At 44.5% G+C, this 12,241-nt stretch overlaps 1 protein-coding gene across 2 annotated transcripts in view; it reads right to left on the bottom strand.

Moving 5' to 3' along the window:
• The window catches only part of ccdc141 (coiled-coil domain containing 141), a 28,924-nt gene extending 19,530 nt beyond the window's left edge, over positions 1–9,394 (bottom strand). The window contains exons 1-9 of one of the 2 annotated variants that reach the window (XM_031586226.2): positions 8,775–9,392; positions 7,268–7,390; positions 5,307–5,498; positions 4,032–4,140; positions 2,984–3,237; positions 2,129–2,248; positions 1,139–1,357; positions 524–696; positions 164–305 (exon numbers count right to left, since the gene is read on the bottom strand). In XM_031586226.2, coding sequence (XP_031442086.1) covers positions 164–305; positions 524–696; positions 1,139–1,357; positions 2,129–2,248; positions 2,984–3,237; positions 4,032–4,140; positions 5,307–5,498; positions 7,268–7,390; positions 8,775–8,876 — 1,434 coding nt within the window. In that variant the 5' untranslated portion in view covers positions 8,877–9,392. Of the gene's footprint in view, positions 1–163; positions 306–523; positions 697–1,138; positions 1,358–2,128; positions 2,249–2,983; positions 3,238–4,031; positions 4,141–5,306; positions 5,499–7,267; positions 7,391–8,774 lie in introns of both variants that reach the window. The other variant, XM_012834031.3, reaches the window with a different exon arrangement.
• Between the last annotated feature and the right edge of the window lie 2,847 nt (positions 9,395–12,241).

Consider the following 12,241-nt stretch of genomic DNA (forward strand, 5'->3'; position numbering starts at 1 on the left):
ACAATGGGCAACTTCTAAATTCCTAAAAGCAATAATTATCTGCTAAAAGCATTGAAATGCCAGACCCACAGACTGTGCGAGTTCACATTTTAGTGCCATCTTACATGTAATAATAATAAATAATAGCACCTAATTTACATACAATTGTAGTCTCTTTACTCACCTTATCCATATGGTCCTCAAATGAGGACACCAACTGCTGCCTCTTTGTTGCCAGTTCTCTGTGGGCACTACACTCTTGGCTCAAAGCCTCCATCCTCTCTTTGATGTATCCCAGCATCCTTTGCACCTCTGACACTTGCGGACTGTCAAGGAGAACGTGTTAGTGTTTTGTTCTTCCCGTACAAATCTGAAGCTGTGAGAGGGAGGCTAACTTTCAATCACAAGACAGAGACGTTGAGGTAATAACAACAGTGCTATTGTGAGACGACCACAACTGTGTAGCAAGCATCTGCCTACTCTTTTACACGATCTCCCCCAGAATGGTGTAATCTCTTCTAACAGTGTACGAGAGACTACTTACCTGTTTGGGGTAGCCTTTTGCAGGATGAGCTTCCCTCTCTGAAGGGCACCTGCTGCTGCCTCTCTGATGCTGCGATGCAGCTCCTCGTGCCTCTTGGCCATTTCTGCTAACGTCAGAGACTGATTCCTCAAGCACTTCATGCGGCTCTCAATGGTCCCCAGTGCCTCAAATGCCTTCATAAGAGCAAGATGTGAACACAAACATTTGACCTCCTCTTCACTTGAAAATGAAAATGCACAAGTTAAACTGCTCAAGCTGTTGATCCCCAGTGCGTCAAGTACAACTTAGAACTAGCACTGAGGTGCACATCAGTAACGGTGGATGACAAGTAAAAGTAATTAATTAAGCAACCAATAATTCAACTTGACCATTACTCTTTAAATGCAAATGTACTCTTCATCTCTCATGAGGCAAACTTGCAGTGACATATGCTAGCACTAGAGGGCAGTGTTGCCCAAATGAACTTGGCTGCTTCTCAGCATTCTGACTAAGTGTGGTGAGGGAGCTCCCTGAGCTCAGGTGTGAGATTTTTAAGCTGCCTAATCATCACCAGGCTCTTTGGCCGTCATCACGCGCCAGCTAGATAGCGGGCAGCTGTGGCGGCAAGGCGTCTACCTCGTTAGCGCTGCCGAAGAAATCATGTCCCTCCTGGAGACGCTCCAAGCGGCCCATCATCAGGCTCCAGAAGCGCTCGTGCAGCGTCCGAAGCTCCCGACTCTTCACAGAGACACGCTCCATCTCCAGGCACACATCTTCTTCATCCTCCTCCTCCTCCTGGGCCACCCGCATCTCGGCCGATCGAGCAAGGAGCTTCTCCACCAGCAGGCCCCAGTCCTGAAGCCGTCAGGGTTGGCGCCACATGCCCAGAGGAGAGGGGTTGGTCAGGGGATCCATTTCATAACAGCTCATGTATCACCGCTCATCTTATAGCATCATGTAGCTTACCCCCCTGACTACATTACAGTATAAACTAGGCTGACTGAAAAAGGGATGTATTAGAGAGAGAAAAACAATCTACATTTCTGTCAGGAGGAAATATTCATTTCATAGGGGTTCATGCATTAATGATGACGCCACTGAGTGAATTGCAGTTTTGGGTTTTACTCCCCAAAACAAAACTAGTCTGACTGAAACAATAAAAGAATGGGCAATTATTATGTTGGGATAGATGATCTGCAAGGGCATCACATAGCATGACAAGAGTGAACAAACAGCCACTCACAACAAGCATAGTTGACCTTCTCTGTTGTCTCTTAGAATTATACATGCAGTGCCTCGAAATCGTAGACAATGTTTCTGGTGTTTGGATTTAATTCATGGTAAATACACGAGCCCTTCATGTGACCTGTTGCTAATGGGTGGATACATTTTATGTTCCGTTTAAATACAGTGCATTAGTGAAAAGATAAACACTAGCCTAACCCTAGAGTCATATCCCAGCAGGCAGTATATATCTGTTTAGTTTACAAATCTGTTCAGTTGGGATTTAAAGCTGTGAGACGCACTTACTTTCCCATGCGATCCCCGCTTCCTGAGGATATATGTCATCCCTCTCTCGGCATTATTCAAATGCTCAGAAAGTAGACACAAAGCGCTTAATCTTACCTTGGCTTTCTGCTCAAACTCATTGTATTCCTGAAGCAGTTCATCACTTTCTGACAGAGATGAGCCAAGCTGATCATTCTCCAAATACAAATCTGCATTTTCCTTGAACCAGTGCGTAATCTAAGAAAGGAAAAAAAGAACAACAGAAAGCAAAAAGTCTTTAACAGTGCCCCTGACGACCTATGGAGAATATTTGTGTTGCCTTTTGTAGAGTATATATACTAATAAAGCAGACTTGGCCCGGCCCTCTCAAAACCTGAACACAAGGTACCAGCTCTTCTGTGATATACACCCCTTGACACTTTGCCAAAGTTTGAGATTGAGTATGACATCTGAGACACCTTTCTGGCGTGGAGCCAGAGCCCTCGCTACTTTCATTTCGTTCGGCCCTCGTACGCATCAACTAAGAATAAGCCATCACACGCGGGGCAGATGAAACACGACCAGATGGTGCCACTCCATAACGAACTGCTTTACAAGCACCGAAATAACAGAAATGCGATTCAAGTCACTGCGTTGTAAATTATTGAAAAAAGGGGTTGGGGGGGGGGGGGAGAGAGAGAGATGTTTCAAGCAGAGTTTAAACTCCAAAACGGCAAATGAAATCACAAACTCAATTAGACTGTGAATAATGAATACAGCAGCACTCGAATTTGTTTCCACCAAACTGACAGGAACCCCACTGAGCAGTTGTTGAAATGTAATACCTTTAAAAACCCATGATTCACCAGGAAATGGGAACAGGGCTGCAGGACTATACATTCCTGTCCTTATTATCATTATGACACCCATCCTCTTTGTCTTTTTTCTTTCTGTTATTTTAGTGACGTCTGCTTTCTGCCAAAAAACACTCACTTCCTGTTCTTGCTGCTCCCACTGGCAGATGTTCTGGATGACCTCCAGCCTGCGCCGCTGCTGCCTCATGCGCTGGTCCACCTGCCTGCGCCGGTCCTGCAGGAGCTCCATCAGACGCTCCACCTTACCGCACGTGCTGCGCGCGCCGAACAGCGCCTCAGAATGACGCAGGGCCTCGTCTGCCTGGAAGTCGCCCAGGTAGTCCAGCAACTCGCGACTCTTGTTCAGGACGAGCATTGACTTCTCCAGAAGTCCTGAGGTAAAGGCAGAATATTATGGGATATTGAGTGTTGAGGACATGGTATAGTTCATTCCCTTTTATAGATCGAAGTGGGATGGATATTTTTCATGCTTATCTCTGAGACAGATTTATGCCCTTACATGCCCAATATACCAATATAGTATACATCTAAGAACTCCTTGCATTTACTGCGTGAATGCATATACCAAGGTTGTACTCTAACGAAGGAAAATTCATAATAAAATAAAATAAAATATTTGTTAAAGAACCAAAATATTTGTGTGCAATCAGTATAATCTGTGAATGATTAATATGAAGCGCTGCCAAATTCCAAAAGTCCCTGAACAAGCTGACCTTGCTGAACAACAAACAAATGCTGCCCATCAAATCTGCATGCAAGGCAAGGCTTAAACTTAAGGGATCTTTCATTTCTGTTGCAGGCCTTGGGTGTCAGTAGTATACTTACAGACTTGATTACATGTGAAAGAAATTCAAATCTGAGCTCAGTGCCTTTAAGGCATGATGGAGAGCCTGGGCGAGAGCAAATAATTATCTGGCTCAGAGCGAGAGAGACGAAGGCTCAGGAGAAAACATGAGACACTGCGAGAGAACGGTTCAGGTTCAGGCCCCGGTCAGCAAACACATATGGGACATGATGTAACTGGTCTCATGGGTCGTGTCCAAGAGACCCACAGCATGGCTGTGTAAAGTTCACGAGGACAAAAGGAAGAGGAGGAGGTTGGGACTCCAGGACGAATCCGCGCCAGATCTGTTTCAGTGTCAGCGTGTCTCTGGCCTGCTGCTCACCTCGTTTAATATCACTGTGTCTCTGGAGGAGCCTGGGGAGGGAGTCGGCATCAGCAACGCCCTGGCCAAGGCGCTGGAAATCCTCCGCCTCGTCAATTTTGATGGCGAACTAGAACAGAGCAACAGTCGTGCTCACATTAGTCATGACACACACACACACACACACACACACACACACACACACACACAATCAAAAGCAGTTTCCAGTCTAGTCGTGTCTCACAGAGATCTTTAAAAAAAACTCCAGAGCTCAATGACTCATGGCACTCTCACTCATTCAAGTCTAAATTGGATGCAGTAATGGCTGCTGGTAAGGCAAGAGTATGAAGTCAGGCCGAGTTAAGGAGCTGTTTGCTGATATCAGGGTTGGTGCCGTGTAAAACATCTGCATCCTGCGTCAGCAACGACCTCTCACATTTCAGGGCTTTTACGCTCTTATGAGTGCTTTTTGATGTACTTTAGCTGACGCAGTCCTCATGGAGAACTATCAAGGCACTTTGAATGATAATACACATCCGGCCAGCAGAGTGGGATGTCTGTCTCTCACTTCAGTTAAAGTTCAGCTAAAGACATTTGTTTAGACAAGCGTTTGGGTAATTTGTATGCACCAAGTTCTGCACTTGTGTTTTATTGTGTTTTTTTTGTGTATTGTGTTTTTGTATTAGGGTATTGCGTCTTCTATCATGTATTGTATAGCTGTACTCTTGTACCTGCTGTCGTAAAGCACTTTGTGATTCATGTCCGTGAAAAGCGCTATATATATAAACTTTACTTCCTTACTTTCTTCAGTTCTCTACCAAGATGACCTTGAATGTCAGTAGCCTCAAATTGTGGCCATTACTCCGCTACTGCACGTAACAGCAGGAAAATAGTCTGTGATACTACTTTGACAGCAAAGCCACAGGTTGGAATCTGATCCAATTATTGGGCAATTCCTGTGATGCCTTCAGACAACAAACACCTGAGAGGAAGCAGCCACTCTCTCTCTCTTTGGAGCCCCCGAGCTGAGCACAAACACAGGGCTTTGTACTCCCTGACGGTATCGAGCAACATCACATTTCCTACCATAAAAGCTGTACAAATACGAAAACAAGCTTTTGTGTTTTACAAAAAAAAAAGAAAAACAGCAACAACAACAAAAAAAAAATCCACATTGTTTTACAAACATACCCAGTGACAAGCTCATAGGGGAGCTTGGCAGTTTTGTTGTAACCTAACATTAGCAATGATGGGGGGAATATAGACTGAACTGAACTCTGCTACTTCAGCTCTTACCTCCAGGGCCCTGTCAAAGAACTCGGAGGCGAGCTGGAGGAGCGACCTGCGCCTCTCCAAATGGGCGATGAGGGTCCTCCAGGCGTCACTGAGGGTGTCTGCCATGGCTTTGAACACCACTTCCTCCCCCACTTTCTCCTCCGCCGTTCTGTCTGCCTTCTCCAGTAGAGCCCACACGCCTTCATCGTGTTTCTGTGCAATACACTCTTGGTTAGAAACACACATGGCATCTAATAAGCAATAAAGAAAATGTTCAATGTATTTAGATATGTAATCCTGGCGACCCTGAGATATCCAGCGGCAGTACAACTTAAGTTGGTGAAAAGATAATTTCTCTCTAATTTCTACTTCCTCAGCAAACAACATTTTTAAATCCCCCTACAAATGATTACAAAATATGATGACATGTTGCTTCTTGTTCACCCAGTGATTTCCCCCCTGGTCACGCAAAGTGTATAAAATCTTGATCATGGCGAACACAAACAACCCCCTTTTTCAAAACAATGTCATGTGTCATAGAAATAAATGTTTGGTCAACAATTAATTTTCAGAAAAAGGGGATAAAATGGGGCCTAAAGAAGCCCCTAGGCATTTCTGGCAAACTTATGCCAGGCTTAGGGCACTGTAGGCTTTCAGAATGTGGTGCACACACAAAACTAATAGAAAACCTGTGGTGCCCATGCATCTGTATGTTTTCAGCGTGGGTAATACAACTGGACCAAGTTGAAAATATCGGTTCCTGATTAGAAAACCCCAGGAGACGCCCCCCAAAGTAATCAATTTTGTGATGGCAATAAGAATGTCAAGCTAGCCAGCTTAATTCTGACAGTAGCTTTAAAGGTTATACTTAAATGGTGGTTCTGGTGAAGAAACTGGCATGTACAAATGGTTACCATGATTGATTAACCAAATACATTTATGCCGATCTGTTTTTAGTGCTGTTTTTCAATGTGGCATGGGACCTTTTTAATTAGAAGGCTCCAATGAGTTCACGTCTATAGTTAAACGACTGAGAACAGTTCACCCTGGGTTCTTTTTTTTTTGGATGGGATGTGAACTGCTGTTTAACAATCCATGGAACTTTATTTTGAATTTCAAATATTCCAAAACAAAATGGGTTACAAGGAGGCCATTGTTGAAGTTGAATTGAGAGCCCATTTTACTCATGGTAAAAATCTGACTTAAAAGGGTCTGAAAGGGGGACTGTGTATGGCTTATGTAAAATATTAGGCTTGGTGCTCCTGCCTGATTTCCATTACTGGGCACAGACTGCGGATGATGTCATTCAGATGTGAGTATGTGCCACTCATTGTTCAATCCATGAATTTTGAATAAAGAGACATTTAGTACTAAAAGTTTCCATGTAAAAGTATGCCCAGACCCTCTTCATGTGGATACACTAGTGTAATAACTGTCTAAGTAATTACACAAATCAATAAGTGATCAAACACTTAACACTGAAGGAAGGACCAGTTGAACATATATTCAACCATCACTCTGACTTGGCATGTAAGTTTAGTATGTAATATTCAAATTCAAGCACTTGCTATCATTTAATTAAATGTTTATGTGTGTGCAATGTTTATGGGCTATGGACCTGATTATGCTGTCAGTGATATATCGTACAAGGCTGAGAGCTGTTCTTATTCAAAAGTCCAATGCAATGCACTTGACAGCTAACACTGAAATAGCCACTGAACTGCAGGGGCCTTTAACGAGGGATGGAAAAAAATACTGTGGAAATAATATAAATCAACAGCCATGCCCAATGTGAGGTGGGGTCACTTTGTGCAGGCAAAGTCATCATTAAAATATTTAAAGATAAATTGTTTGCTGAGATTAGAAATGAACATGAGGGGCTGCTAACAAATCATTGTCAGATGCAGACAAGGATGTCACTTTTAATTGCATTAACAATCATAGGACAGTTTTACAATGTTCTGGTCTGTGTAGGGTCCAACCTTGAGCTTGACAAGGAGTTGCTCGTGCTCGCTGAGGAGTTTCTTGGTCTCCTCCTGGTTGGCGCCGATCTCGAGCAGGTTGGGCTCCGCCTCAGTCAGCTGCAGCTCCACTAGCGTGCCACACTAGAGGGGAATAACACACACACACACACACACACACACACACACACACACACACACACACACACACACACACACACACACACACACACACACACACACACACACACACACACACACACACACACACACAATCAAGGACATGTTTATGTGCGGAGGTGGGTAGGTCGAAACCTTATACCTGCAAACACACAGCACGCGCCCACGTAGTGCAGCGCACTTTTCACGGTCTGTAAACAAACCATGCAAATAGTTTCCGTGGGGGTACCACCCCCACCCAATCCCTCATCCTTTCCTGCCAAAGATCACCTTAAGAGAAGATTTTGGAGAGCAGTCTCACACGTCTCAGATTAAGCTGCTCCACAAATTATCGCCTACAGAGCCAGTCCCAGCAATGCAAATTAACCCATCAAACAGCTTCAATAAACACATTTGGGAAGGAGAAAGAGAGAGACCGCTGGGTGAAACTTAAGGAGCGCTGGCAGCTGCTCCGGCTTGTCTCGATTGTGATGTAAATGTGAGAAAATGCATTTAAACACAAGTGGGCTTACAGTAACGCGTTGGGAGGCCTATTATTTCGCAGGCGTGCAGTGGCCTTTACCCACTCCTGCGTGCTTGGCATTGTGGCAGATCCTGTATGTGGCCATTTCTAAGGCCTTGAGAAAAGTGCCCTACTCTCTCACTCTACAGTTTACAGTCAAAGGCTATTAATACTAAAGAACATATGATGACGTCTCAGCACAGCAATAATAGTGCTCTTTGTATCTCCTGGTTCTGTCATCCGCACCACATGGATGTACCCTACAGACAGGTTTCCATATGTCTGACCCTGGGATTAGAGAAAGCTTTTGCAACAGGAACTTGTCATATGCAAGCCTGGTGGAAAAAAACTAAGAGGTTTATTGACAACCTGACTGTCAAATACTGTGAGCCATGTGTTGGAGACATCATTGATCACAGAAAATTTTCCCTGCCATGTTTGGGGCTGCTCTTTAGATAAATCGATACAGATGGCAGATGCTGTAAGGACAGTGTCTACTCATTGCAGACTGATCAATAGTATCTAACTGATGGGTGTGGGGGGGTCACATCAAAGCCATTCCAAGGTGTTATTGACATGTAAAAGACCCACTATTGTCTGTACTGGAAACCTGTCAAACGATTACTTCATCGAAGTGTATGTTGATGTGGGAAATCTGCTGATACAAGAGCAGTAACTACTGATTGGTCGATGGAATACAACAGTTCAAAAGAGCATGTCAATTACTACTCTACCATTTAAAGGCTAAACCCAATGTTGGACAAGTTAAACAGCCCTGAAACATCATGAAATCTATCAATGTTTACCTTAAGCAAACTGATATTACAGAGCATATAGAACAAGTACCTTCAGTACTGTAATGACTATCTGGGAGCCCCCAGCCTGTACTGCAACTGTGCTGATTGTTGTTGTGGAAGGTTGACCTCCAACGTCACCTTCCCTGGACATTCTTCCTCAAGTCCTCGGGTCCAACACGGGGAAACGTCCACACTGAACCCCAGCAGCGGTCTCCCGTTGACTCCAAAACACACAGTTAGCTTTATCCAATCCCTGCCCCTAGATCCAAACCCCAACAATAGTTGTTCAGTACATGCTCCTTGAATGTACACTCCAGTAGATTGTAGTGCTCTGGTCAACAGGTAAAATCCAGCTTGTGAAGAAGAGCGAGTGAGAGTGAGAGAGAGAGAGAAAGAGAGAGAGAGAGAGGGTGAGAATGAGAGGCTCTGCGTTGTCCACCAAACAGTCTCTTGCTGGGACAACTGGCTTGAATGAACACTCGGCTCCAAACACAGTGCAGAAGTTGACAGGGCAGAGCACAGCGTGTTAAAAATAGAAATATGCACTAGGTTTATCACACAGTGCTGAGAGCCCTATGACACACCCCTAGTTTAGTGGCTCTGCTCTCACCACACCACTCTCGCTTGCTCTTTTCCTTTACCTCCCTCCCTCCCTCGCTCGCTCTCTCTCTCTCAAACTCCCTCCTTTTCTCTGTCTGCCTGCCCGTCTGTCTGTCCATCTGGCTTGTCTATCTGGCGTGTCTGTCAGCCCATGGCCCTCACATTGGGGAGGGTTGATTGGACACAGGGCCTTGGCCCAAGCAAAGAACACCGTGTGACGGACTGACGGAGAGCGGGAACGTGAAAAGAGTGGCCCTGATCAGTATCAGCTACCCACATAAAGAACCCTCTGGTTCCCTCAAGAGGAATTACTGCTGTCACCTCAGTCGCCAAGCTTCCCCTTAGCTTGGCATACAAACAGTGCAGCCAACGGTGCTTTCTAGAAAGTTCTATGAATGCAGTGAATGCTTGTGACATGAAGTCATCCTAAAAAAAAAAAAGAAAAATGTTTTTTAAAACTTCCTCAGAAACATATATTTGGAACTTCAATGCATTCTCCTGGGATAGATACAATCCCCAGAGAACATTATGTTCAAAGAGTAATCTATTGAAGCGGGAAAAAACAAGGCAGCGTGTTTGGGGGAGCGAGGAGGGTATTGTCCTAATAAAATGGGACTGATTCCCTGACTACAGCACAATGGAAGGAAAAGCCCACAGAGACAATTTGATACTTAACTCCGCAGGGAAACACAGCCAGCGCCCCAGCTTCCTGATAACAGACGTTTAAGTCTTTTTTTTTCTCCCCTCTCTCTCTCCCCACATCAAACACAACATATGCAGTTTCTAAACCCAACTTTATCATTGCTGCTGTGGCTTCCAAATGACAAGAGACTGAACAATACTCAACATGCTAATGATTTATGCAGCTCTCTTCGGTGATGGTGACTTACCCATCAAAGCCCTGTGCGTTTTCCAGGATGCTCTCAATCTGCTAGGTCACTTCCTAGCGGCGTTCTGGTATATACCACACATAGGGAAATGTCAGGGAACTGCACAGGGGAGAGACAATGAGAAATCAGATTTCATCCCCCTGGAGTTTCAGTGACACATCACACAATCTTGACATGTTTTCTCACGTGACTTGAGTGCCTTGAGCTAAGCATTAATGGGCTCAGTGTTGTTGCTGTTGTGACATGCTGAAAAGCGCAACATATTAGCGATGAGAGGAAAGTTGGTTGAGTGTGCTTTTCCAAACGACTGCTGCACAAGGACAAAGGGATGATTGTTGCATTCTGAGGACAAAAGTGAAGAATAACGGTGGCTTAGGGCCTCGTATAACAAATACTGAGGTGATGCACCATCTCTCGCTTATTTTGATATTTGAGTGGGGTCCCAGTGTGACTATAAATTATACAATAGAAATGTGTTAAATACACAAATACCTTACATAACGCTCTGCAGAAATAATAAGAGAAAGATGACCTCCTAGGTTTCGTAATGTTTCCTGTCATCCATCTTACTCTACCAACAGCCACAGAGATTGTTTTCACAGCTTGTAACACACTGACATAGGACAATAGATTATGAACATTTCACTGCAACAAAATATCTCTTTGGAGCATAGGAGAACAGAACAAAGTCAGGGAACAGGGAAGTAAACCAAAAAGGAAAATAAAACGCACACAAGCTTCAGCAGATCACCTTTGCTGCCGCTTCAATGAAGGGTTCAGTTAAGGTCATTGCAATGAGTTGTGTCACTGTTTCCCCAAAGGACATGCCTCTCATTTTATAGAGCATGGACATAGCCTAACAGGGTGATGCCTGTCCACCACCCATATCCATTATTTTGAGTGGTCATTGGAAAGACATGTCATGATTACCACTGATACCAGCATGTTTGTCTTTTTTTTTTTAACAGACATGCCACGTCCCCCCCTGAGGCAGTGGCAGCTGCAAAGTTGGCAGGACAGCTGAGAAAGTAGAGAGCCCTCAGAAGTTTGAGCGAGCCAGGGATAGCCGAGGTCCTGGCAGGCCTCAGACACACGGGCCATCTGTTTGGATGGAGGGAAGGAGGAGGGGCGGGTCTTCTGATAAATCAGGCACCGTGTCGCCCGAGTGGCCTCTGCTAAATCACTGGGGTTATAATTAGTCTCCGAGTCTCAGCGTCACATCAGCCACCGGTGCTCTGATGAAACCCACCGACCAGAGCACACAATGGCAACACATGTGCAGTGTGCCTGCATACACATACTCATATAAAGATGATACACACCTAGTGTACGTACGTCCATACATATCTACAATGGCAACGCATGTGCCTTGTGCCAGCATGAACAAACTCATAGAAAGATGAGACACCTAGTGTATGTTCGTATGCAGGTATGTATGTACATAAATACGTATGCACGCACGCACACACACACACACATAAATAAATAAATAAATAAAGAATATCCCTTCACATAGGTATGATCACAATCTGACCTTCACATACACATATTTGAACACTTGGTCATTCATCCTCTCATTAAGTAGATTTCAAAAGGCCACTTTTCATTCGTTTATGTAATTTGGCAGTCAACCCTTCCCATGAAATGGCTGTCTGATCAACTCAAATTATACCATGCCTCTCCTTGAAGGAAGTATGTGGTCTCCAAAGGGCCACAAAATGAAATACAACTAATTTCATTAGTGAAGGCAGGCTATTCTTGACATGCTACCCAGGGCTTTGCCAATAGATGTCAGAGTGGCATATGTTATTCAACAGGACCACCATGCCCTCTAAACAAAGGAGGCGAGCTATAAATAAGCAGCAAGGGAGGGTACTGCAGTCTAAAAGTCTGAATGCACTTGTTAGCACTCCACCGTATGTGTGTGAGGACTACATGCACATATCCACATCCACAAGGGAACAGGCATACTGCCTGGAGTAGCATTCCACTGCAGGGCCTGGCCTTTATTCAGTTTGCACATCGC

This window comes from Clupea harengus, chromosome 2, assembly GCF_900700415.2.
Source record: "Clupea harengus chromosome 2, Ch_v2.0.2, whole genome shotgun sequence".
NCBI lineage: Eukaryota > Metazoa > Chordata > Actinopteri > Clupeiformes > Clupeidae > Clupea > Clupea harengus.